Here is a 27643-nt window from a genome sequence, read left to right as displayed (position 1 = left end):
TTTCTACAACACTGCAGATAAAACTACACTCGTTGTAAAGTACAGTGTGGAAGGGACTGATGCACAAGCTAAAAGGAGAGGCGAATGTGCCATTAGCTTAAAAAAAAAAAAGCAACCCACAAAACCCCCTCCCCAAACCCCTTGCCTTACAGAGCTCTGTTTTTATGCCTTCAAGAATATGTGATTTCTGTTGTCATAACCATTTCCAAAAGTACTAGAAATGAGGTGCTCAATAAGTAACTTTCATATTTGAATAAAGTGTTTAAAACTGTAGATACAGTATTTAAAGTCTGAGTGCAATAGGCTCAACTGAGACTTTGATTAAATGTCATATAAAGTAAACTACATATGCCTGCATAGAATAGGAGATATTTTTTCAAAGTAGCTTCAAATGGTTCTGTTAAGTGTACGAATGTTCTGATGATTATCTTTTTAATTAAAATGAGAAATCTTTGTTTAAAGTGGCATTCTTTTTTACGGCCTGTTACAGTCTCTGTAACAATCATTTCTTAAGTCTGAACGTTTTTAATTCCAGGAATCCATTTATATAAAACTATGTTTAGACTTAATTAAGGAACGATTCTTACAAAGCTTGTAAATAGCCAGGAAAAAAGGGACAGAAAATAAAACTGACATTCACACTTAACAGAATGATTGTTACAAGGTATGTAATATGCTATAAAAATACAATAAAGCCCTTTTTATAAGAGTTCATATTTTTTGTTCCTCATTTTGAAAGGTATTTAAGAAAAATATCAAAGCTCTATGAAGCAACATCTGTTTTCTTGAATGGACTAGTGACAACTTCAGTTGTGTTTAATTAGCAGTTCTTGGAGCTCTACCTGACCAGTTTGGGATCCTTATCTAGGATGGTTTGGGAGGCAATAGCTTGATATTTAATGAAGTTTCACTTTCTCAGTTTTTCCGAATGAATCATTTTGCAGTACTTCATTTAATTTCCCAGCTTGTGAATAGGAAGATGTTGATACTAGTGTTCTTCGGGAGTGGATTTTTTCAATTTCACCTCCAAATTACCATTTTCCTTTTCTTTCTGGGTGACATGATTCTACAAGTTCCTGATGGCCTTCCAGTTTCACAAGAGAACCAAAGCCTCTTGGTTGTTTTTTAAGATGCATCTGTGGGTTTTTTTTTTTTGTTGTTGTTGTTTCTGGCTTTTTCTCTTTTTTCTTTATGAGAGAAAACCTTGAAGTTCCTTAATTTTTATACTCTCATATTTGTCAGATCTTCCACATAACTAGCAGGAATAGTCAGTGGAATAGGAGGCCTGAGGGGTAATAGACATGGAATCACTCTTTTTTTTGTTGTTTTTTCTTCTATTTTTATGTGTATATAGGGAACAGATGGACCAAAAGCTGGTACTTTAAAAGAGGTTCTGTTTGCACTGAACCTGTACGATTTACGGTGTCAGTAGGACTGGGATTTTTAAGAGCTAGGACTTGTTAGCTATTGTTATAAAACTCTGTTTTGAGAACCTTATAGTCTTTTTAATAACATATTTGCATTGTGGTTGTTGTGGCAGAGAGTCGTGGGTATCCAAAGCAAGAGTGGCATAAAAGCAATATTTTTTTATAAAACAGCTGGGAGAGCAGAGAGTTGCCTCCTAAACGCAGAGTTGCAAATCCTGCCTGAATATTAAACATATGCTTAGTAAATTTTTCCAACAGAACTGAAATAACATCCTCTTAGTTTGAGGATTTGTAGGGAATAGTATATTTTAAAGTAAATGTTGATTTATTTTCTTCTACCCCAAAACTTTGTGCCGTAGTTTTTTCTGCGATTGGTGCAGGCCTTTGGTACTTCAGTAACTTCACCCTCACTTCTCTGGTAATGTTTCATTTCAGCCACTTTGCTCCATTAAATGTATGCAATTAGAAAAGCAAATGGCAAATTTGCTATCGCATCACTGAAGTATTTAGTTTCATAGACTTAAAAAGCAGAATTTGTTGCACCGTGCTCTCCGCACTGTAATATATACTATAAACATCAGAGAGAATAGGCTGACCTTAATATTTGCTTCCCAGACTAAATCGCCGCCTTGCAGCAGTTATTTCCCACTGAATAAAAAGTTTAATTTCACGCCCTGATTAGTGCTAGTATGTGCAGGTGGATATTTATTTTATGCAGCTAAACTAATCTGCCTTGGCAAATTATTTGCCAGTCAGCAGAGCTATAATTCCTCATGAGTATATGGTACTAAATTATCATTCTCATTAGTAAGATAAAGCAGACTGTTCTAACCACAGAGTTTGGTTAGGCAGAAGGTTTCCTAAATAATCCTTGGAAGATACAAGACACGCAGAGTGGCCTCAACGTTCTCAATATTCCGTCGCGGTTTGTGATATGGGAAGAGGTAATGAAGATTTCAGAGGAAGAGAATAAAATTATTCTGTAGCTTTGTATTATCTCTAGGGGTAAGGTAGGAACGTGCAGTGTTTGGATATCGCCTCTTGAAGAGAAGTAAAAATGAAATGGTGATCTTTGGAGCATTTCCAGTGGCCAGCCAAGCTTTGGTCTCTGTCCGGGCCATAAATGAGATGAAAATATGAAATTACATTGTTTTCTTGTTTATTTTCAGTGTTAGCCCCTACTGAGGTAGGGGAAAGAATGACTTGAGACTAGAAGTTAAATGGCAGAGGAAACTTCACGGTCTGGTCTCATTTAGAATTCCGTTCATGCTGTAAAAATATTTAAAGTGGGGATCAGAATGTATTTCCTGACGTGTGAATGTTGACTGGATACGCCTGTCGAGTGAATGTGTTCATCCACTGTTTTATTTTCTTTGGATTTTACTGTGCTGGTAGTTTGTTTATATCGTAAAACTTGCTAATGAAAAGTAATTATTTTCTATTACAAGGAGAGTCATTTATACCTGGAAATTACAAATTTTCATTAAGAATCGAGTGAAGGGATTCCACAGACTTCTTCCATCTGCGTAGATGCATTTCTTGTCATATTCGTTTTCTCAGTGATCGCTGCGACAGTATTTAGGGTATAAATGATCAGGTTGCGTGCAAGACCAGCAAAACCAGTAAGCCGAGCAACTTAATTTTCTTGTATAAGAAATTTCATGCTAAATTCAACAATGCGGATGGAATAAGCTGTTTTCTCACTTCCTTGTCAGCTCTCATTGTGTCATCTCTAACCTCCATGTATGCTGGTGAGATTTGTGTAATATTTAACCATTCTCAATGCCAAACTTAACTGGTGTTTCTAATCCTCGGTATTTCCTTGAGCCTTCCTAATTTCCTCCTTCCTACAATTCAGGAGATGCTCAACAAGATGTATTATTTATATATTTGAAGTGATTTTGCACAGAAGGGCTGAATGCGGTGCGTGTTTACCTGTGGAAACTGAAAACGAGTTGTAGCATAGCGGAGTCCAGTGGCTGCAGGTAAATAGTAAGTGCTCAAAATACAACTAATAACCAATCAAGCGTGAAGCTGTTTTCTTGACAGGATGCTGATTAGTGCTGAGATAAACTTCTTGATCCTGCAGAAGCTGTCGAAAATCTTGGGAATTGCATTAAATATGTCCTGCTTGTTAAAACCCAGTACTTTCTAATGTCTCTTTATCTGAGGTCTTGAGGAACTCTGGTGTTGGACAAATATTACCCCTGCTTTGCAGAAAAAGAAGGCTGAAGCTCAGAAATTTGCCTGGGGTCATGGACTGGATGAATTTGCGTAGAGTCATATGGTACAGTGATAAAAGAAGACATAAAAGGAAACCAGTTCTTCTAATAGCTAGCCTTGTGCTTCTGACCATGTTTTGGTTAATTTTACAATTGGCTAGCCACCTGTTAAGATAACACATTTTATCATTAAACAAAATTAATTTTAAAAATGGCTCCAAACTGTCTGGTTTTAATGGGATCTGAATATTCTTAGTTTTAATCTGCCTCATGAGGCTTGTCTTTCTTCTGGGAAGTACGTTGTTACATCATTAAAATATCATCCCCTACTGAGAGAGAAATCGGTCCCATTCACTAAATGGCAGTGCTGAAACAATGACAAGTATTTCTAAAAACTGCATTAAAATTCATTTTTTCTCTTTCATCTGTAAGTTCTGTAGTTCCATTAAGCAATGGGTGCTCAGCCTGCTTGGAGCTGTATATGCATAGCCAAATTTTTTACCTGTGATGGCAGAAGGTTTGAGAAGCTGCAGTGAAGACTTTTCAGTTTTAAATGATTTCATTTTTCCACAGTGATTTTTGCTGGGAAACAAACGATTGATCAAAAAATTTGTGCTCTCTAGCTGCTTCTAGTGCTCCTCTGTACTAAGAATTGAGAAACATCCCATTTAATGTTCCCTCCCCTCACTGCTGAAACAGGGTCTGTGCATTCATCTTGATGAGAGCAGCAGGAAGGAGAGAATGAGGAAGAATGGGAAAGCTCAGCAAGGGGTCCTTCCAGTCTTCTTGAGGGAAGGACGGAAGTGTTTACAGTCTGTGAGCCGGAGCCATGCAACCTCTTGGCAGAATCTGCTGGAGTAACCAGTTTGGACTAGCAGGAGCAAAGTGCCTGGTTTAATTTCCTTCATCCCATGGTAAGAAGGGAAGAATTGCAGGGACTTGCTATGGAGGAGTGAAGAAGTTGTTCTTAAGTGGAGTTGTATGTTAGCAGAACAGTAGTAGAACTGTAGTCTAGATGGCCCATCTTCTTCAGAAGCATCTGGAGCAAAACAGATCTGAAGAAGATTGTAGAAATGGAGTTTGGGAGATAACAGCCGGTATAGAACTCTGGTGTGGCTTTTCCATCAGCTGGCTTTGTGCCTGCATTCTTTCAGTTTGTTTGTAGGAGTCACAGAATCCCAGAATTATATGGGGTTGGAAGGGACCTCTGGAGGTCATCTAGTCCAACCCCCCTGCCAAAGCAGGGCCACCCAGAGCAGGTCCCACAGGAACGTGTCCAGGCAGGGTTTGAATGTCTCCAGAGAAGGAGACTCCACCACCTCTCTGGGCAGCCTCTTCCAGGGCTCTGCCACCCTCACAGGAAAGAAGTTCCTCCTCATGTTTAGGTGGAACTTCTTATGTTCAAGTTTGTGCCTGTTCCCTCTTGTCCTGTCCCTGGGCACCACTGAAAAAAGACTGGCCCCATCCTCCTGACACCCACCCTTTCAGTATTTATAGGCCTTGATCAGATCCCCCCTCAGCCTTCTCTTCTCCAGACTAAACAGACCCAAGTCCCTCAGCCTTTCCTCATCAGAGAGATGCTCCAGGCCCCTCATCATCTCTGTAGCCCTCTGCTGTCCCCTCTCCAGCAGTTCCCTGTCCTTCTGGAACTGGGGAGCCCAGAACTGGACCCAGTGCTCCAGATGGGGCCTCCCCAGGGCAGAGCAGAGGGGGAGGATGACCTCCCTTGACCTGCTGGCCACACTTCTGATACACCCCAGGATGCCATTGGCCTTCTTGGCCACCAGGGCACATTCCTGGCTCATGGGCATCCTGTTGTCCACCGGGACTCCCAGGTCTTTTTCCTCAGAGCTTCTCTCCAGCGGGTCAGCCCCCAACCTGTCCTGGTCCATGGGGTTATTCCTCCCCAGGTACAGCACCCTGCACTTGCCCTTGTTGAATTTCATCAGGTTCCTCACCGCCCAACTCTCTAGCCTGTCCAGGTAAGTCCTGTCCAGGTGCCTGTCCAGGAGTCCTCTCTCTTGATGTTTCCAGCTAAGGCCATAGTTATTGTTACAGATTGTGAGGGGTTTTTTTCCAAATATAGTAGGGTGGATTAAATATTTGGGGGAAAGATGATGGCTGTCTTTCCTTGGATACAAAGCAGGACTAGACTACATTCTGACTGGAAAAGAAAACTAACATTTCCAGGCTTGCCCCTACAGCAATTGAAACAGTCTCCAGTTGTTTCAGAGAAAAACCCTCTAGCATGAAAGTCTGTCATACAATATAGTCACTCTTCCTCTCCACAGACATGGTTTGTTATTTATTGTGAGAATGGAGCGTGGTTATGTGGGAGTTGCTTTTTGTTTATGGATAATTGGCCTAATTCTGTCTGTTAGGAAGATGCTGGCGATTCTCCAGGGGGGTAGTTCATTGGGTCTGCTCAATGCCCTTCCTTCTTATATGCCAAAACTCACAACGGGTTTGAGAAATGCAGCCCGGCTATCATTCATCTCCTGCAAATTAGAACAATGAAAACTGGGTGTAGTCTCAAGCAGTGATAGATCGATCTTGTTTTAGAAGATGGGTCTTGGAAGCATCTCAGCAGATGTTGACGTTAACACCTTCAAATATAACAGAAGGTGTTTTCTGTTGCTAATAGGTTCAAAAGAATAAAAATCTACATTCCTTGTTAATTTTCTTTTTGTAACTTTTTTCCTTTTTTTTTTTTTTTTCTCCTTCTGACTGGGATGATTCCAGCGAAGTGTGTTGCTCTTGTACTTTGTCACAGCTGTTGTTTATAAACAAGCATAAATGTCCTGAAAGTTTTTACTGCCAAGAAGATATTAATAGAATCATAGAATGGTCAGAGTTGGAAGGGACCTTAAAGATCATTGAGTTCCAACCCCCTGCCCTGAGCAGGGACACCTCCCACCAGACCACGTTGCTCAAAGCCCCATCCAGCCTGGCCTTGAACCCCTCCAGGGATGGGGCAGCCACAGCTTCTCTGGGCAACCTGGGCCAGGGTCTCATCACCCTCACAGCAAAGAGTTTCTTTCTAGTATCTAATCTAAATCTCCCCTCTTTCAATTTAAAACCATTACCCCTTGTCCTATGGCTCCACTCTCTGATCAAGAGTCCCTCCCCATCTCTCCTGTAGCCCTTTCAGGTACTGGAAGGCCGTTATAAGGTCTCCCCGGAGCCTTCTCTTGGGGTTGTTCAGCCTGGAGAACTCTCTCAGCCTGTCCTATTCCTATATATCTGTATGTCACTGATCTTAAAATAAGACTTCATGCAGAGGCAAAACAGTCAGAGCCCATCAGTGAGAGGAAACATCTCCATATGGGATTGGAGCATGGGTTCAAGTCCACTATTGGCAGACAGTGTACTGTCTAGTCCCTTTTGCAAGCTACTCGAAGCAGTTCTTAAGTGCGTAGAATTTTCTTTGTTATGCCATTGTAGAGCTATTCCAAATTTGACTACTTTGAAAGCTAGAATCCTTGTTCTTATTTTCTACCTGAGCTTCATTCATAGCTAATTCATTCTCATTTGTTCTTGTGCCAGTGTTGTCCTTGAGCTTAAATGGCTCTTCTTGCTCCCCTGTGTTTATCTGTGTATATTTGTGGAGAGCAACCATATTCTCCTCAGAGCTGGATCTGGTCAGGCTAAACAAGCTTTTGTGGTTGTTTTTTTTGTTTTTTTGTTTTTGTCATAAGACATTTCCTATAACTCTTGATCACCTCAGCAGACCTTTTTAAACAGCTGCAGAATTCGAGTAATCTACCTGAAACATGAGTGACCAGAGCTATAGAGAATATTCCAGGAAAAGTTTTATTTGTTCCTTGTACAAGAGCAGTAATCCCAATTTCCTCTCTTCTGGGAATTGTTCACTTTGTACAATATCCTATAGTAGTATTTGCCATCTTGATGGCTGCATCTTATCAGTGAAGCGTTATTATCTAATGACTAACGTATCCCAGGGCCTCTTCCCTTCTTCTCAGTTACTGAATCCCTAGTTTATAATGGAAATCATGTTACTTTTAAATTTAAGTACATCTTTTGTTGGTTCTGTTACCCAGGTCTTCACGATGCTGTGTCCTGTATATTTATGATGTCTCCTATCTTTGTCTTCAGCCAATTTCATTAGCACACTGGTAATTCTTGGGTTTTTTAGCCATTAGTGAGAATATTTTAATATTACTTTCAAGATTAATAATGGATTTCAACAAGAATCAATCTCTGTACAGCTTGAGGGTTCCCTTTTCAAAATAACCTGTGATCCTCTACCCTTTTTATAGTTTCTTATCCTCCTTACAACTCTGGTATTAATCCTAATCCTCTCCATTTTAACTAGCAACTTCCTACATGGCATTTATCAAATGCTTAACTACTTCTAATTTGTCTGGACTTCAGTGATCTTCTTAAAGAAGAAGATTGGGTTAGTCTAGCACTAATTCTAATTTGTTCTAAATTGGGAGTAGATTTACTTAGGCCTCACACGGTGACTGCTTCATTTTGGCAATAGTTGTCAGCGCTCGGTCTCAGTAGTTTTCCTGTCTTGGGAGAGAATACTCTTTGTGGTTTGGGGTTTTTTTTCGGTCTTTAAAGGTTGGCCAGTCAATTCTGCAACATTTTAGGTTCGTTCCGGTTAAGTCTTCTTACCAGATACTTGTTTTGCACAGGGATGCTGCCAGAGGCTGCCTGTTGGGTATCTTCAGCGGCTTCTGTTCCCACCGCTTCATTCTTGCATCGTAGCTCTCTGAGACAGCAGGCTGCTTTGGTACTTCTTGTTTTAAGGAGGAGTTTCCTCTAGTTAACGCAAGCAAAGAAGCATTTACACCTCGTGCCAATCTCAAGGAGTTGAGAATTTTCATAGATCTGAAACCAGTACAGGGCATTTAGATCAGGAAAGGAAATTTAATATATCTTGGTAACTACTCGGGGCAATTAGTTATGAATTCCGAGTTAACGTATGATGGGTGAATAGGTCCCACACTGTAATTGTAGCACAGTGCTTTCTGAGGGACGTGAATTGGGATTGAATGGGCATTCTGCAAAAAAGGAAGTTTTTTGGTTATTTTATTAGATAGGAAAGTGTTTGGCGTGAGTGCTGGAGTCTGCTCAGACGATGAGAGCTCGCTGAGAAAAGAGAAAATGTGGTGGTTGAGTGCTGGAGTCTGCTCTTGAAAGCATTTCCATTTCTCTAGGAAAAAAACGGTATTCTTCTAACAAATTTTTCTCCTTCCGGGATAGTTGGCACAGCCCTCTAGCCCATCTCTTCTGCATGCTTTTTTGTATGGTACCTAAAATCCAGGAGGAGATCAGGAAGGTGAACAGTAGCACTGTACATTCTTTTACTGATTATGGAGATCATAATTTTTCAGAGTTCTTAATTTTGTTGACCTTGGCTGTCACTTTTTTTTTCTCAAGTACAGAATTTACTATTCCTGATGCTTTGAGTCTCAGTGAAAGATTAGAATCCAGGTGAGCTTTTTGACTTTTCGATGGACTTAGGAAAAAGAGACAAGATACTTAAAGGGCATCAGCTTCATTTTATTGATCTCTAGATAAGCTTCCAGCTTGGTGTTTTATACATAATGCTTGCACTGAGGATGCCACTGTTGTGGTTGGATACTTACCTGTGCAAGTTCAGACAGTAGCATGAGAAATGTAGCTCCTCTTTTCTTCATCACAGACCTTTTAGTCTTGAAGGAGGCTGAATACAGGACTTGAATTTCAGACTTAAAATGTCAAGTGGTTGTGAAATTGAGCATGTTTTTACTTATGGGCACCAAGAGGATCTCTTTACACTGCTGTAGTAAGCGTGTTCACAGAGCTTGCTGTGACTTTGCCCAGAGATTAATGGAGTGCTGTCACGGATCTCCGTTTGGTTTTGAATACTGTAGCTTAGTATTCTTCTGAGCCCTTAAGAAGGTACCCAGGTGTTTCATGTTACAAAAGTAGTTTTCCTGGTAGTTGTTCCTCTTGCAGTATATAAAAAAATGGTGCCTTTTTATCTGTCAAGAAATATCAGCAAACATTCTCCAGTGGGAGCTGTTTTGAAGCAGATCCTGGTCAATGTAATCCAAAAAAATCCACTAAAGAACCAGAGTAGCCATGTTCACTAAAGCAGGGAATTCATTAAGCTTACGGGCAGAGTCAGAGCCCACTGTTGGAGGTTGCTGTGTCCTTCCGAAGGAGCTTGTATCAAACTCTGGGATCTAATGGTAAATTGACTCAGTTTGTTCATTCCTTCTACCAGTTCTCACAAAGAGCATACTTAAATATTGTCAGATTATGGTTTTAAAAACAGAGACCTTATGGTTTTCTCTCCTAAAGATTATGAAAAATTTTGAAATCTTGTCTTTGGTTTTATGGAATTAGAATCCACAGACCTAACTGTGCTTTATTTTGAGTACTGCTTTGGACAGGGGAGTACGGTATCTGTTTGGAACCACGAAGTTCTGTATTGTGTATCATAGAATCCTAGAATTGTCTGGGTTGGAAGGGACCTTTCAGATCATCGAGTCCAACCATCAACCTCACTCGGATAAAAACCATCACTAACCCATGTCTCTAAGCACTATGGCAACCCGTCTTTTCAATCCCTCCAGGGATGGTGCCTCAACCCCTTCCCTGGGCAGCCCATTCCAAGGCTTAAGAACCCTTTCCGTGGAAAAATTGTTCCTAATCTCCAATCTGAACCTCCCCTGGTGCAACTGGAGGCCATTTCCTCTTGTCCCATCGCCTGTGACTTGGGAGCAGAGACCGACCCCCCCTGGCTACACCCTCCTTTCAGGGAGTTGTAGAGAGCGAGAAGGTCTCCCCTCAGCCTCCTTTTCTCCAGGCTGAACCCCCACAGCTCCCTCAGCCTCTCCTCATCAGACTTATTCTCCAGAGCCCTCACCAGCTCCGTTGCCCTTCTCTGGACCTGCTCCAGCCCCTCAATGTCTGTTTTGTGGTAAGGGCCAAAATGTAGTGGGAATTCAATTTATTGCTATAATGCATATAGACTTATTAACAAGTTCTAGGCCACAGGGTATATTTTCTTTTGCTGTGGAAGTCGTCACAGAATCAGAGAATGATAAGAGGTCCCTTCCAACCCCATATCATTCTATGATTCTGTTATCTCAGCTCAGTAATCTTCAGTGCAACTGGCCGCGTCTTCCCGGGTCAGTGACTGACAGATCTAATTCTGCCGTTGTAACTGAGAGCCTGTTAGTTAATGGAGTCATGAATATTGTTACTCAGAGGTAACCATCAGTGTATTAAAGTGGATTATTCCTGTTCTTTGCCTGATATTTATCAGAAAAGGTATTATTTATCGTCAAATAAATACTGTGTGTAGATCATAACTTAAAAGGAATGAAAATGTAAGTAGCTTCACTCTTGCCTTGCAGTGACAGAGAGGAATGGGTTTAGCTTGCCTGTTTAAATCGTATGTGATGGAAACCCAGAGCGAACGTCCTCTCTGAGGGAAAGGGAAGCATTATGGGTTATATGATCAGATTCATAAGATCCTTAGTACATATATATTTCATACAGGTCTCAACTTTCCCCCTGCCCCCCATTTCTTCTTACGTGGAAGCAGATGAAATGGAGAAGCAGCAGTACTGCCTTGCAAGTACCATAGTAGGTTTCCTTTTATAATTATCACTCTTGACATATTTATCCTTTCTTATGGAAGTGAAGATGCAGATACTTAAGAACCCTTCTTGCACAAAAAGCCCAATTTCCGCTCAGTACTTAATTAGCACTTGTTTATGACACGGCATCTGATTTGATTTTCAAAACAAATTGCACAGTAAAGAGGCTGATATTTAAACTGTATAGTAACCACAGCTCCAGCTGTGACTCAAATATTGTAAGCCTTCAGGGGTTGTGTTTAGGCTTAGAAAATAGGAACTCAGGCCTGTAATTAAATGTCCTCTAAAAATCAGCCTTTGTAGGGAAAGGAAGAGGGTACCACTGAATTTTAAATTGACTTGTTCTCAGAAATAATTCTGTGTTTCTAGGACTTGCTAGGGACTGCGGAAATCAAATGGATTAAAAATTGGAAGAGTAGATTGCTAAAGGAAAAAAGTCAGGTTGTGGAAAAAGAGATGAGCAAAATAAGCTATTCTGGCTCATGGTTTCTAGATAATTGCAATATGTATAATGATATAATTTAATAGATGGGTAGTATCTAGATTATACGTTCTGTGGCCACCAAGAAGTCTGAAGAGAAAGTAGGCATTTCATACAGGGTAAAATTGCATTTCTTAACTGTGAATAAGTCTCTGATAGTTACGGAATACGCCATCTGCGGTGATGGAAGGCTCATTTTTAAAGCGAGTCCTCAATAATAAACGTGAATGTCTTGGAAAAGGAAGTTGTCAGGGTTGTATTACAAGTTAGTGACTCACCGAGATAAAAATGTGAAGTACTCACAAAATAGCATGATAGAAGTTAGCGGTTAGAATGCTTTCAGAGTTGCTTTTTGAAGTGGCTACTGAAAGAGAGGAAAATTACCCTACCAGTCTGACTTTCAGCCATGGAAAATGCTGGAGCGGATGCTAAGAGAAAATACGCTTATGAACGATACTGAACCATGAGCATGAACAGTGTGTGCTCGTGAACGTACAGAAGTGAGTAGATCTTGCTGGGCAATTAATTGTATCACTGATAGAATGGCCTTGAACGGATCATAATCATGGAAGATTTTTAGTGAGGATTCATAAAATAGTGAGCTTTCGAACAAGGCGGTTGTCTGTGTCCCGAGTTGTTTAAAGGCTGGGGGAAGAGGGGCAGTTTTCTTTTATTTAAGTTACCAAGCGTGTAGGAGTTCCTCTTCTGTAAAGTTGCAGTTGTGTGTCCGTTGTCATTCGGACACTGAAATTCAGAAAGTTTTAACCAGATATACTTACTTAATTGCTTGTCTTTGCTGAAGAAGACAATCCTGGGGATTATTTACATTATGCCTAGGAGAACTACAGTAATTTAAACTTTAGGAGATTGGTTGTAAAATTTAGCCAGTGTGAGTCTGTGTACGCTAAATGCTGGTAAGTGAGAGCTCCAGAGGTTTTAATTAAATTATACTTTTCTATCAGTGCTTGACTTTGATATGAATGGGGGCTCGCTTGTGCAAATATCCCACTTTAATGGTGTGAGCAGCAGTATGAGGGTAATGACATACCTCGTCCTGGTAAAATCTGCTTATCTTCTGTATAGTTTATTTTCCTCTTTGATGAGGGTAGGCTTATCAAATGTAGAGGAGATGCTTCACTGAGTGGATTTTTTAAGTATGGTCCTGAGGGATGGGGGGTGGGTCTTAGTTTCTCCTATTTGTATATTTAACTTGTTGGCTTTGAAAAATAAATCAAATTTACAGGAGTTGCTAATCTGATGAAAGTCCTGATTACTTTTATTGGTAATACTCACAGAATCACAGAGTGATATGGGGTTGGAAGGGACCTCTGGAGATCATCTAGTCCAGCCCCCTGCCAGAGCAGGTCCACCCAGAGCAGGTTGCACAGGAACATGTCCAGGCGGGGTTTGAATGTCTCCAGAGAAGGAGACTCCACCACCTCTCTGGGCAGCCTCTTCCAGGGCTCTACCACCCTCACAGGAAAGAAGTTCCTCCTCGTGTTTAGATGGAGCTTCTCACGTTCAAGTTTGTGCCCGTTCCCTCTTGTCCTGTCCCTGGGCACCACTGAAAAAAGACTGGCCCCATCCTCCTGACACCCACCCTTTAAGAGGATGAACTTAGGGGACTTTATTTTGAAGTCACAAAGAAATTGTGTTGCTAAGAGTTGTCTAAATAGAAATACAGTGTTATCTTTGGTATTGGAGACACTTCTGCATAAGAGTAATCCTGTTGATGGCAATAAATCTATTAATATCCTTACATATTTGCAGGACCAGGGTCTTCAAATTAAATGGTTAAATCAGTGTCTTAAATCAATTACTCAAACTACTCTGGACTGATGGGCTTTACAGATGTGAAGCAGGCTGCTGGTCCTAAGAGAAAGCTTCACTGTGATCCTTTAATTTGTAGGTTAAGTGACAGAAACAGAATGAAATGAAGTAATTTTTCACAGATTTGTTGTGTAAACCTGGGCTGATTCTGAGGTTGGTATTCGGGTCTCTTTAGTCCTGACACTGTGATTTAAAAAGGTCATTATTTCTCCTTTTTTTATGAAGGCTTTTTTTTTTTTTCCCCTCCTTTTCCCTTGGTATGTATACTGAGCAGGGCTATTTTGAAAAAGCGGCTGAAATTCTTGAGCCAGAAGTAAAACGTGGGTTTCTGTAGTGTTCTCGGTAGATACATAGCACTTCGTATAGTTTCTTCCATTCTCAAAGCACGTAGAAATGTCAGCAGTTCCTCTCAGCAAACCTGTGAGGTGGGTTAAATGAGTGTTGTCCTCATTTTACAGTAGTAGAGAGACCAACCACCCATGAAGTTAGTGCTGAAGTAAGGATTAGGTCTTGGAGCACGATGCTTCTAGCTGTGTGAGAAGTCCCCTAAAACGTAGTTTGTTAATGTGTTAAGCATTGCAAGTCCAAACTCAGCAGGTGAATGCAGTAACCAGATATACTTGACTTTAATTTATCAGCACAATGGTGGTTATTAAAATTCACGTTTAACTGAGATTGCTGGCTGGGACACCAGGGCATAATCTTACTATTGCTTTGAAAGATTTAGGAGGATTTCAATTCAAACTGTAGAGAAGCAAAAATAACTAATGTTCAAAGTATGTTATAAAATCTTGTATGTGTACGTTTTTTTTAGAGGCAAGATTTTAGTCTGTTCTAGTTCTTGTTTTAGTTTCAAATTCCAAGGCTGGACTAACTCTGCATCAAAAGAAGTGTGGCCAGCGGGTCGTGGGATGTGATTCTACTCTGCTCTGGTGAGACCCTACCCGGAGCACTGTGTCCATCTCTGGAGTCCTCAGCACAGGAAGGACATGGACCTGTTGGAACGGGTCCAGGGAGGGCCACGGAAATGCTCCGAGGGCTGGAGCACCTCTGCTGTGAAGACAGGCTGAGAGAGCTGGGGGTGTTCAGCCTGGAGAAGAGAAGGCTCCGGGGAGACCTTATAACGGCCTTCCAGTACCTGAAGGGGCTACAGGAGAGATGGGGAGGGACTCTTTGTCAGGGAGTGGAGCCATAGGACGAGGGGTAATGGTTTTAAATTGAAAGAGGGGAGATTTAGATTAGATACTAGAAAGAAATTCTTTTCTGTGAGGGTGGTAAGAGCCTGGCCCAGGTTGCCCAGAGAAGCTGTGGCTGCCCCATCCCTGGAGGGGTTCAAGGCCAGGCTGGATGGGGCTTTGAGCAACCTGGTCTGGTGGGAGGTGTCCCTGCTCAGGGCAGGGGGTTGGAGCTCAATCATCTTTAAGGTCCTTTCTAACTCTGACCATTCTATGATTCTAACTCCACACCATAGCTGGGAAGGTTTCTCATTCAGTGGTGACACGTTTTTCCTCTCCAACCAATTGGAATTTTTAGTGTTACAAGTATCAGGGTAGACACAGTTTGTACAAACTAAATATTGTGCTGACACAAGAACAACTGGGGGTAAACTCACCTTGAATAGAGCCGTTCTGAAAATGAGAAAGGTTTTTCCAGCCTTCCAGGAGTGGTAGGGACACACTTCGGCTGATTTGGAGGGGAAGTATGGAGAATTAAGAAAGGGATTGTGAAGTAGTTTCCCAGGAGTAAGAAAGATCTCTGGACTTGGTGTCTGCAGAAATTCTCTCTCATCCTGTTTCTTAGATGTCATTTTAATTTCTAAGCATCTCCTTTTTTTTTTTTTCTTTAGGGGATGGTGGTGGGAGGAAACAGTTGAATCCACTTGATTGTGAGAGTATCTTTGAGCTGCAAATGAATGTCATGACAGGCATTGTTTCTTTTTTTTTTTTTTGTTGCATACTTTTATTTCTAGCTGTAAGTTGTGCTATATATGTTTTGTGCTTCCAGAGCAATTGGGTGTCTTCCTTTTTCCTCAACCCAATAAAGCACGAAAACGATAAATGGGGAGGAGGTTATATTTGTCTATCCGTTTGAGACATAAAATTTAAGTCTGCGTGTGAGCAGAGTTTCCTGTTACCTCTTCAGGGATTTTCATGTTGTCCAATGTCTGGTCTGACCATGTTGAGGATGGTGACTGTATAAACACTCTCATAGCTTGACTGCTGCTGGTTTGACACCGTTTAGCTTTATGTAGTGGCAAAAGCGATAACGACCGTTAGTCTCCGCTGCTGCACCCACCACAGAGGCTGTGCTTATCCAAGTGCATTTATGTGGAAATTTTAAAGAAATACCTATATATACTGAGTTGAAATATGAAGCGGTAGAGATCGTAAAGATCATGGTGGCTTTATTAGAAAAGTATTCTTAAAGCAGCTGATATCAGAGGAGTAAACAAGAACTAATCTGGGTACTAAAACTTCATACGTGGCTTAAAAAAACCCTACGTTGTTTAAAATGCTCCAGAATTTAGCCTTAGGTTAGCTAGGTCCCAGTGTAAAAGGAGGTCTCTCTTTATGTCTATTCTCTCCTAGCCCCGAATACACATGCCAAAAGATGGATTCCAACTTATATCTTCTGGATACCAAGCATGGCTAAAGCAGGTTGGACTGTATTATTGTTATTCATCTCATGTGAGGGCCCGTGTTGGACACCTGTGCTTGTCTCATTAGTGAAGTACATAAATGAGGGTGTAATGAAGTTACAGTGCCATGTTAGCCGATACCCCTCATAGCCATCACTGTTTTGTGTTTATGCATGCTGTGTTTGTATAACATTTTTCTCACTAGTCTTATAAATGTGCACTCCCTGTAAATAAAAGTTCAAAATGCAGTCACCTGAAAGCGAAAAGGGTCAGAGTCTGAAAAGAAATCTGCAACAACAGCTTGAATTACAGAATTAAAACGGGCCTTCAAACACAAAGCTGCGTGGCGGCGGTGCTGGTAATAATGGGGAGGCCACTGGGTTAAAACTCAAGAGAATTGCATCTAGCCTCTAATTCCGATCTGCCTGGGTGAAACAAGTCTGGACACTTCCTCACATCACATAACAATTGTGCGGTTTGACACAGTCTGACACTGTGGGGAGTCCCCACTCGGAAGTGGCCTAGTGCTATATTACTCTGGCTGTTATTAAAGGCCAGGCTTTCGATGTCTCAGCAGTCTGCCTCTAGCAATTGCTGTCAGCTTTTCACTTTTGTGAGTGAAAAATCCCCCTTCAGAAAAAAATAGCTTAATTTACAAATTGCCTGTACAAATCTCTTCTCTCGTGAAGATACGTGTATGATGAATCCCACGTCCTTGAGAATACATGGCTTAAAGTTGCTGTTTTTGTAGAAAGCCAGAATGATTGTGTTGTTATGGCAACAAAACCTGAAAATATGAAAACAGCACAGATAAGCTGCATCCTGTTGTCGTGGCAACTGGAGTTGTGAAATGATGAAACATGGTGGTGAAGGGATCTACGGTACCGTGAACCCAACAGAAACAAAGAGCCAAGTCACTTGAACAGAGTGGGAGAGAATTAAAAACTACAGCAGCAAAACGCCTTCAAACACAAGAGTTTCGTTGCAGGTGCTAACAGGATGGCTTTGATTCTCTCCAGTCTTGTCTCGGTATCTTACCAGTAGTAAGTAGTAACTTGTTTGTGCAAGTTGCTTACGGCTGTCAACTTTGATGTAAAGTTTCTCTTCTCTTCGAGAAGAGAAGGCTCCAGGGAGACCTTATTGTGGCCTTCCAGTACCTGAAGGGGCTACAGGAGAGATGGGGAGGGACTCTTTGTCAGGGAGTGGAGCCATAGGACGAGGGGTAATGGTTTTAAATTGAAAGAGGGGAGATTTAGATTAGATACTAGAAAGGAATTCTTTTCTGTGAGGGTGGTGAGAGCCTGGCCCAGGTTGCCCAGAGAAGCTGTGGCTGCCCCATCCCTGGAGGTGTTCAAGGCCAGGCTGGATGGGGCTTTGAGCAACGTGGTCTGGTGGGAGGTGTCCCTGCCCAGGGCAGGGGGGTTGGAACTCGATGATCTTTAAGGTCCCTTCCAACTCTGACCATTCTATGAACTTCCATTGACTTCCGCGAAACCAAGAAGAGCTTGAATGCCTCTAAGAAGATGGGCATCGAGTCCTCTATTACATTTGCAAACCCATTTCTTTGGGTGAGTGATGTGTTGCAAAGGTGAAGTGTGCTTTGGAGCTTCTCTCCGAGACCATTTCTCTTTCTCCAAGTCCACACTGGTGAAGGTCAGCTGGGACATTGAAGCTGATGTTTTCTTGACTTAAACTTTGCTGAGCTGGAGGCAAGGTGTCTCCGAGGAACCTCAACTCTGCAATTATCGTCTCGTAGAGCTCAAGTTTGTTGACCTATGGGTCATGGTATCAGTTTCTATTTCTTATGTGGTAGGTTGGGAGAACAATAGGAAGGGGATTGTGTGGCTGCTCTGTTTTTCTTTTACTTCTGAGGCAAACAGACCTACATCTGTTCTTGCTGTGTTATATTACCAATGCTCCAGTGCAGGTGGGATATACGCTTTTTTAACTCTGAAAAATAATGAGTGGGAGAACACCCAAAATTCTCAGTTAGTGAATATTCCAAGGAGACTTTCGCATTAGGCAACTTCAAATAATAGAAGAACTTACACTTTTTAAAAAATATCTTTCTGTGTGGCTGTTTTCCTTTTGATTTTTAGTTTACTGTGATTGGTTCTGAAGTCTTTATCTTAATTCCTGTTACTCCTCCTTGATCCAAGGAAAAGTTATAAACCTGAGCTTGTGTCATCAGCAGGTGCTGTCATGGAAATAGCTTTGCTATTCCAATTTCAGTGCTGTGATTTCACCACAGGAAGGAGATGGGTAAGGGAGCTGATACAAAGGGTGGAAACTTTTGATCAAAAGAAGGAGTTCTCATGAGAACCAGAGAGGTGACTTTTTTTTAGGTGAGACTGATTTGGTGTTAGGTCCTATCTGTAGGATTCTCTAAAACCATATATTGGGAAAAAAAGCCACTTTGGATGTATTTATAAGTAGTAATCTACATGTGCATCCAGTTGGAATGGTGTTTGTGCATCAGGTTCATCCTCCTGGTGTCTGTGTTTTTAACACGATCCTAACGTAATGATATTTTATTTTATTTTTTTCCTTCAGCATGGCTAAGTATTGATCTGTTGCCTGGCTTATACAGAACGTGAGAAGTATCCCAGTAACACATTGTATTAATGGGGACTAAAAGCACTTTATATTACAGATGAGGTGGAGGAAGATGGAGTTCTGCAAGACTGGACACATACTATAAATATCCATAAAACTGACAATTTTATCTAAAACCAGTGCTGGCTGGATTTGCGTATTTTCAGCCTACTTAAACTGGAGATAATAGTTGAACACTGCCTGAGCATGGGTCGCCCACACTGATGCCATTACCCTCTGCCCTTTAATGGCAGGTTTTTATATTTAATGTCGCTGTACAGCAGTGGAGAGCTGTATTGTGTTCCTTTTGTGGGCTGGAGGAAATACAATACCAATGGCCAGAAATACATGTTGCTTTGAGAATAGCATTTGAAGTAACCTGCAAAGCTGTCTTTAGCTGTTTCCTGTGAGTTTATCTTTCACAAAAAGGCAGTCACAGAATCCCAGAATGATATGGGGTTGGAAGGGACCTCTGGAGATCATCAAGTCCAACCCACCTGCCAGAGCAGGTCCACCCAGAGCAGGTTGCACAGGACCGTGTCCAGGTGGGGTTTGAATGTCTCCAGAGAAGGAGGCTCTGCCACCTCTCTGGGCAGCCTCTTCCAGGGCTCTGCCACCCTCACAGGAAAGAAGTTCCTCCTCATGTTTAGATGGAACTTCCCATGTTCCAGTTTGTGCCCGTTCCCTCTTGTCCTGTCCCTGGGCACCACTGAAAGAAGACTGGCCCCATCCTCTTGACACCCATCCTTTCAGTATTTATAGGCGTTGATCAGATGCCTGTAAAGACCTACAGTGTTTATAGTGATAGTTACAGTGATCAGAAACACCTACAGTTAATTTATTCAGCCTTGATCTTCATGTAAGCCTTTCTTTGAATGGCAGCGTTGTGCTGCTGGTGGTCTCTAACATCCCATCACCTCCATGCTGACCCTTCGAAGATGAGCTGCGATTGACTTCTGGGGGGAGAAAGGAGGGAGAATGATGGCGTATAAATATGATCAATAGACATGACATTCCAATCCCTATATTATATTGACTTCTGCTATGATTTAAGCCAAGCTGTGAAATTGGGCAAAATTAAGCTCTTAATTAGCTGAAACACTTACAAAACATTATTTTGATTACAGAAACGGGGAAGTTACAAGTATCATTTTAGGTGGCTTGTGAAACATGGTAACTCAGAGTTAAAGCTAGTACCATCGTGGGCAAGAATGCATCACGTCGGATATGTAATGTAATGCACTCATCTGAGCCTTTCTGCCTCCCACTGTCTTTCGGAGTAGAATTTTTAGAGCCGAGTTATAAACCTGTAAATGTGTTTTATGCTGGAAATTCTCGGTGCTACCTTAACTAGATTGGTACCAGCAAAGACCAGTATAATCAAAACAAAGCATTTCAGATATTAATGGGCTGCACTTCGGTCAAGTCAGCTGGAAAAGAGAACGTAAAAACCAGGGCTGTGGTGAAAACGGGTTTCTTCCTCTAGAATTGCACTTTCCTAGGAGACAAATGCAATGATTCTGGAAATATTTTGGTTTTGTAATTTTGTCATTTAGCATCTCCTCCTTAAATTCTAAAACATATATTCTATTTTCAGTGGATCCATATGCTTTTTAACATTCAGATAGTAATTCCTTGGGTGGAAAGTAGAAATAAGCTTGCTTTCTGCAGTTTGTTATTAATACTTGGCACTTACGCAGTACTTCGAGAATGCAGAGTGCTGCGCAGACACATCAGTTATCCTTGAAACACTTTTGTGTGATAGGTGCATAACAACAGTAATCCTGAGGGATTTTATGGAATTAAATAAAACCAGAGGTGAGGAAAAATCTAGTGAAGGCTCCGTTTCACTCCTCCACCAATGTAAGTTTCTTCTCTGTAGTTTGTGTGCTGGAAATCTAGGCTGAACTTGTAGAAGTGTCCCAAGCTGAAGAGGTTTCAACCCATTTTCTGGTAGGGTTGGGTATTTTTTTTAAAACCTCGTAGTTTTTCAGGTTCAGTGATGGTTACGCAGTTGGTATATCGCTCTTTCTGCTTTTTATTATAAAGGTGATGATTCACCGCTCTCTTCTTGGCTTGCTGCTGGTTCAGTTTTTGGTGTTTTATGTATCAGAGGTTCATAATTAAGGACACCCTCAGTCTCTGACCCCTCTCTCGGGCAGGGTAGTTCTGTCCTTGCTGTGCGGATGTGGAACTGCGATGCCATGTCACTCTGCCCAAACCCGTGCAGTGTGCGATCAAAGAATTAGATTTATGTCTCATGGCATAGTTAGATTTTAAATTGTTCAGAATTGCTGCAAAATCAGGCTTTGGACATGACGGAGCTTAATAGCAACTATGTTTTCTTGCTTACGAAAGGGCCTAATGCTCTTGGTCTTGTAAGAGCTCCATTTTAAGCCTTCAGATAGTTTCATGCTTTAGACTTTGGTGACATTGATTTTAGTCAGTTGGGTAGGGCTTGCTTTTAACGCCACCATCTTTGGTGTTGTTTGAAGCAGCACACACGAGTCTCTGCATGTTATACTCCTTAAAGAAGGGTACGGCGTCTGGATTTAAAGCTCTGCAGGTGCACTGCATTTATCAGATTTATCAGCTTCATGGATTAAAGAGCTATAATTTATGAAAACATCAGTATTGTCTCGTTCAGATATGATCTATACAAGTTCCCTCAAGCACTTGGCAAAGGAGGACCTTGTGTACCTTATCCATGGGAAGTTGGCCCCTTTCCGGGGCGTGTAACTTCTCTTGATCTGGCATCCCAGGGGTTGAACTCCAGTAACCACTTCTGGGGAAAAACATTTCTCCAGAAACATTTACCTAAAACCTGTGTTTTGATCCTTCTGGAATCCTGCTCAGGTAAGAAATTATTTGGATAAACTGAATATGTAAATTCTTTTTTATGTCCCTTACCTTTGATACTTAAGAGTACCCGGTGATCTCTTATAAAATGTAACTGTAAGCTAGGGAGTTACCAGAAGACTAGAGTTTGCATAATATTTATGTTAAGGAAAAATTACTGAGCAAGTACGTGAAGAGTTGGAGGCTGAAGGAAAAGGAATCATTTAAAGCAGTTTGAGCTGTGTGTGCACAGCAAAGCTGGCAGAATGTAGTAATCCCCTGAGCTGTAGGGTGAGGGGGCAAACCACTGCAACTCAAGTCAGTGGTCTGTTCCGGAGTAAGATATCCAGTATTTCCTATGTTTGGAATCTAGGAAGAGTGGGATAATTGAACCCTGGTAGCAGGTTTCAGCCTCTGATTTGTGAGACCTAATTGTTTTGAAGATAGATGCTACAGCTGTCCCGGGAACATATTCTCAGCTTTCCATAAGTGGTATTCGGTTGCTTGATTTGCAGTTCATGAAAATGCTTCACGGGTCTTTAATAAGATAGCTCAATTACTTTTGTTATAGCAAAACAGGAACACAAACCACTTTTAATCGTCCCCAAACATGCTTCTGGAAATGTGACAACAATGAACACAACAGAAGCTGGGAAATTGTGAAAAGCAGTGCTTATGACAGTCACTGCGTGTTGCCCTTCGTGGTTCTGGTGCAGTACGTGCCAGCTAGAAGACCTGCCAGTTTGGGGGCTAGTTGAACCCTGGGAGATCCATCTCGTGGTCACACTCTGAGGAGTTACTGTAGCTGCCTCTTTATTTTCTAAATCCATCTTCTTACCATGGAAACCTTCAAGAAGGTCTGCTGGTGACACAAAATCAGAATTATCTTGTTTTAAGTGGAGGGAACAGTGGTCGGGGGTGTAAGGAGGTGTCAGTTCTAACTGTATGGGGTTTGGGCACTGTTTTTGGCTTAATTAAGACTTAAAGCTTTTAACATTTTTCTTACTTTCAAATGAAAACAGACAAAAAAACTTTTGGAGAAAGTTATAAAAGTATTAATTTGCTCTGAGCCGTGCTAGTCTCTTTGGTAAATTCATAATTAGGCAGGATTTTTTTTTTTTTAAATGGGTATTCTTGTCTCTCAGGTATATAACTGCTCCGTAACTGGTAAATCTGTATTCATATGTTAGGGTTTTTAAAGGCATATTATTTACACAATTCACTGGAATGGCTCCTTTGAAAGCTGGGTGGCTCTCTCATGTAATTATGTATTTAGTGTGCCTTTTATCCACTGTCGGGATAGGGGGGGAAAGAAGAGAAAAAAGCCCCACAAAAAACTACTAAAAAAAAAAAAGAAAAAGAATAATAGTCTCATTCCATTTTTTTGCAGGTTTTTTTGAAGTTGCATCATATACTTTTTTCTCAGGCAAGAAGCCTGTATGATTGGGTGCTACCCAACTAAAAGATGAGATATGTACAACCGATTTTTTTAATTGTGAGAGTACATACGATGCACTGGGAAATTGTTTTCTTTTTTAATACCTATATCATATATATTTAATGAAAGAGAACACCTCCCTGAACAGTAGAGGGAAAAATAAGAGATACCTTTTTATTTTTATATGTGCGTGTGAGGATGAAAAGTGGACCAAAGAAAGGAACCAAAATCACTTTTTAGCCAATTTCTGGAGTTATTAAGTTTCATGAGACCAGCATTTGTAATGTAAATAGCAGCTGCCTTATCTGATACCTTTCATACAATGTATTGCATTCTGTGGTGACAGGAATAGTGCAGACTGGGCACAATGTGGAAGTGATGTGTGTTTATATTTTTGGCGTGGCTTAGTTAAATATATGGCCAAAAAAAAGTAGCAGAGGAACTGAGTGGGATTGAAAAGTATTGGGGTTTCTTCTCCCGTTTGTTATATTCTATTATAAAAAGAATTGTAAGTATTAGGACTCCTAGTAATGTCTGAACATGTGTTTGATAAAAGCATCTGAAAGGACCCAAACTCCTAAGGCACATTTCCTGAGAATTGGATTTTAGGGAGCATGCGGGGAATGGTACTGGGAAGGAGCATTTCAGGGAGAATTGTACTTGCCAGCCACCCCATAGTCACTTCCTAAAGTGAGGAAAAAAAGAGATGGTGAAAGATCTGTCTCCTCACATCAGGCTCAAGTCAGGTGTATATAGTTTTAATGCTCTCCAGAGCATCCCTTATGTTTTATCTGCTCCGGTTTGGGGGGTAGAATTTCTAGCACATCTTTTCTCCCCTTGTCCTGGTTTTTGTAATGGTGGTTCCCACTTGTACTTCAGTTTTTCTTGTACCGCCTTATCCTGTTCCCTGGCTTATGATCCACTGGACCAACCAGAAAAAGCCTCATTTCTCTCAGTTTGGATCTCTTCAGCTCCTGTCTACGTGTGTTGTATTCTATTTGTGCTCCTTCATGACCATATCGGGTGAGCAGGATCCTAATTCCCACCTCCCGAGAGAAGGAGAAACTGTTACTGGTTTATCTTTAGAGTTCAACTGCATAAAGTGCTGGATGCTGTACTAGAAGAGAAATAATTCTCAACTAGGAAAGGATGGAAATAGATATGGTTAGCAGCTAAAATTAGTATTATATGTAGTTGAACAAAAACCAGCCCTTGGAAAAATTGGGTTTCCTTTTTGGCTTTGCCGCTAACTTGTGAAGATGGGCAAAAATACGTTAGGTTGCCTGTAAATCAAAGGCGTTTTAGGCACGTGTGTTATGCTAAGATTGAGCGCAGGGTTCAGAGAGGGATAATAGGTTATTACGCTTTATTCTGTTAAAATGCACCACAGTTAAAGACAGTCATTCTGGACTACTAATTAGTTTCTCTGAAGCGTTTATAAAGAAAATATCTTTAAACCCTTGTTTGATTTTTGTTGTTTTACAGTGAGTTCAGTTTGGTGAGGTTATGTTTTCACACCTCTGTGCTCTAGTTGTAAATTGTAGTAGTCCAAGAACTCTCTTTTTTTTTTTTTTTTTTTTCCTCCCCATGTAGAACCACTTAGTTTTACAGGACAAAGTGATGTATTTCTGACCCGTAACACAATTTACTAAAACTGTGTTACTTACCCCTAGTATATTGTATTTGCTGAAGGACTAGAAGAGAACAAATTTGATAAAAAAAAAGTCTGAAATGGTAATGTATAATTTTGTAACGCAATAGCAAATAAAATAAATATCCAATTTTTAACACTGGCAAAAATTTAGCAATTGAGTGTGTGTTGAGATTTGTCTTTAGGACGTCAAATAATGGGGAGCGAGGGTAGGCTGTTAGAGGCAGAACGTCTGATGTAGTCAAAAATGCTCTTGCAGTATAGTTACAATAATAATCGAATAGGTTAAAATACACCTTCCCTTCAGCTCACGGTGACTGCCCACTCAGCTCAGCCACAGACTGTGAATGCTTCTTGCCTGTTTTAATTCAAAATAAGACAAGCCCATCTGAATCACCAGTGGAGCAGCTGGTAGCAGCCTCTGTCAGGAGGAGGACGCCGGACCTGTTGGAAACTGTATTCCTTGTATTTCTTTAGTGGGAAAATAGATTTCAGAGTTTGGGGGATGGTGCTTAAAAATCAGTTGGAAAAAGACATTGGGTTTTTTTGTCAAATAATTCCCTATCTTACGCCACTCAATGTGTATTAAGGATGCTTAGCTTTTATAAATGAAAAGCTTTGCGTCTCTGGGTCGGAAAGTTATGCAGGCGACGGAATTCTTCATGCAATGGGGAGTCAGGAAGGTAGAGAGACTGCTGCATCCTGGCCCGGTACTTAGCGAGCAACATCAGCATTCCTATTTGGCTGTGGTCCAGAGGCTGCGCCTCTGTATCTTTGTTTTGAAGAATCGATGTAGATTGACTGGAGTTCAGGAGAGGATTTTGTCAGTCAGCTTTCAAGCCGTGAACACTGAGGCCAGTCCCTTGTTTGTGGAGCTGACAGTACAAAAGTGAGCGTTTGACACGTGGCTGGCTCGGCGGATGGGGAGCGAGGCTGTTGAGAATTTTTTCAGAGATCAGGCTGTAAATGAAGTTGTTCTGTTGGGTCACTCATCTGATTTACACACAAGCTGTTTCTATTGAAGCACCTGGGGCCTTTTGTTCATGCTTGTGAATAAGCCTCTTTCAGTCACCAACAGTAATTTAGCGTCTCTGCTTCCTTCAATAGGTAAAAGGCAAGTACAGGAATGACATTTTCTCCCACACTGTGTACAGCTTCACGCCTATATCTTAAGATAGGTAACAGAACTGTATCAGTAATATAGATTTTGTTATATACTGGAGCAGATTGGGAAGTCATGTAAGGTGGTGGGAATTTTTTACTGCATACTTCTGGGATAATACTAAGCAACGAAAGCGCAGGGGTGAGTATCGATACCCTCTGGAGGTGCAGGGAGTTCTGCAGAACAGACTTCCAGTGTTTTCCTTTGTTATCGTGGCAGTTTGAGAGGAAGACGTTTCATTACCTTGCCACTGCCCTGGCACGATGGAGTGCCGTCCCTGCAGCCTGTACTGACTCTGACTTGAGCCATAATCTCCCATAAACTTTGAGGCAACTTAAACTTGCCTTTCCACTGACAGACTGATCCTCATTTTCCGTGCCACTGTGTCTTTCCATGCTTTGCTCAGTACAAATATTTCAAGTAACCTCTTTTCTCTTGCCAGTCTAATTTGAATGACAATCAGTTCTTCGAGTTCATTATCACAGCAAGAAAGCCTGAGAAGAGGGAATAAATGGCTGGGGCAAGACCTTCATAAGTCTGTTTGCAAAAAAAAAAATAATTAAAAAAAATCACCTCATATTTATTTTGTATTCTGTTATGAATCGTGGGGTAGGAACGGTAAGCAGCTGATACTTACTTAGTGAATTTGCTCTGCATCATCAGAGATACCATGTTGTAGTTAATCTCCCTTGTTATTGTGGCGTTCTTGAAGAGGGATAAACAACTTTGATTTAAATAAATGTATTATTTAATCAGTGAAATGCTGAACTCCTGCATCAGTAGACTGATGTCTGCTTTATATATATATATATTTTTTTTTTTTAAGGCTGATTGTCGCAACAGCTTTTAATAGCTGGAGTGATACATATTACATTACAAAGCAAAGATTGCTGGCATTTGGAAGGTTTTTGTGTGGGGGAGTGTTTGTTTTCTGGGAGGTTAGGATGGCAGACAAGGAAGTTTGGCTCAGATTTTTCTTGCTTGTCATAAGACTACGGCTGTAATTTTTTTTGGTCTTCAGAAGGGGCATTATCTACAAATTCACGTGATACGTAATATTATAAAGTACTCAAAGTTTCCTGAGTTTCAGTATCTTTGTAGACAGATTTAAAAGACAAAAATGAGGTGAGGAATTTGTTTTAAGATATCGTAAACTTCTGATAAGCACATTTGTATAGGTTGTGTTCCTCAGCAGGCCTTTAATACTATTTCTGGAACAGCAGTGTAAATGACAACAAAGTAGAGCGAAGAACGTGGTGACGGACAGGGTTAATCTCTCTGTGGCTGTCTGCTCGGTACCAGATCAGGGGTGTTGGTGATCACCTTTCTGCTCATTCAAGGGTGGGTTACGTTGCTCCTACATACTAATTTAGAGCAAGATTGTGCAAGGTTTTCTAGCCCTCTTAAGAGCGGCAAGAAACGGTGACTCAAAAGGCAGCTGTCATTTCATACCCATTCCAGCTGCCCTTTCTGCTCAGATTTCCTCCCATCCCCCCTTTAAAAAAAGAAAGGGAAGGGGGGGGAGAGAATTGCAAAAAAGAGTATGAGGGTTTGAAATCTCTAGCATCTATCACCTCCTATAGTTTTCACAGCTATCTGCCAATTTAAAGTATACTTGTTTTTTCCTGCCTTGCCAGTAATTAGACAAATGCAGCAGTGCTTATGGCATCGAAAGCTCAGTGGCTGGTAAAAGCAATTGCTACCATAATGCATCCCTAAATTTAATAGTAGTG

The 27643-nt window shown here is 41.1% G+C and overlaps 1 protein-coding gene across 2 annotated transcripts in view; it reads left to right on the top strand.

Moving 5' to 3' along the window:
• The window catches only part of BTRC (beta-transducin repeat containing E3 ubiquitin protein ligase), a 133481-nt gene that overhangs the window by 3302 nt on the left and 102536 nt on the right, over positions 1-27643 (top strand). For both annotated transcript variants that reach the window (XM_074158882.1, XM_074158881.1), the window contains exon 2: positions 11177-11263. In XM_074158882.1, the coding sequence (XP_074014983.1) occupies positions 11177-11263 (87 nt within the window). The remainder of the gene's footprint in view (positions 1-11176; positions 11264-27643) is intronic.

The sequence above is a fragment of the Numenius arquata genome, chromosome 15, assembly GCF_964106895.1.
Source record: "Numenius arquata chromosome 15, bNumArq3.hap1.1, whole genome shotgun sequence".
Classification (NCBI taxonomy): domain Eukaryota; kingdom Metazoa; phylum Chordata; class Aves; order Charadriiformes; family Scolopacidae; genus Numenius; species Numenius arquata.
Note: the sequence above shows the minus strand (reverse complement) of the source record. Positions and strands in the feature narration are given on the sequence as shown.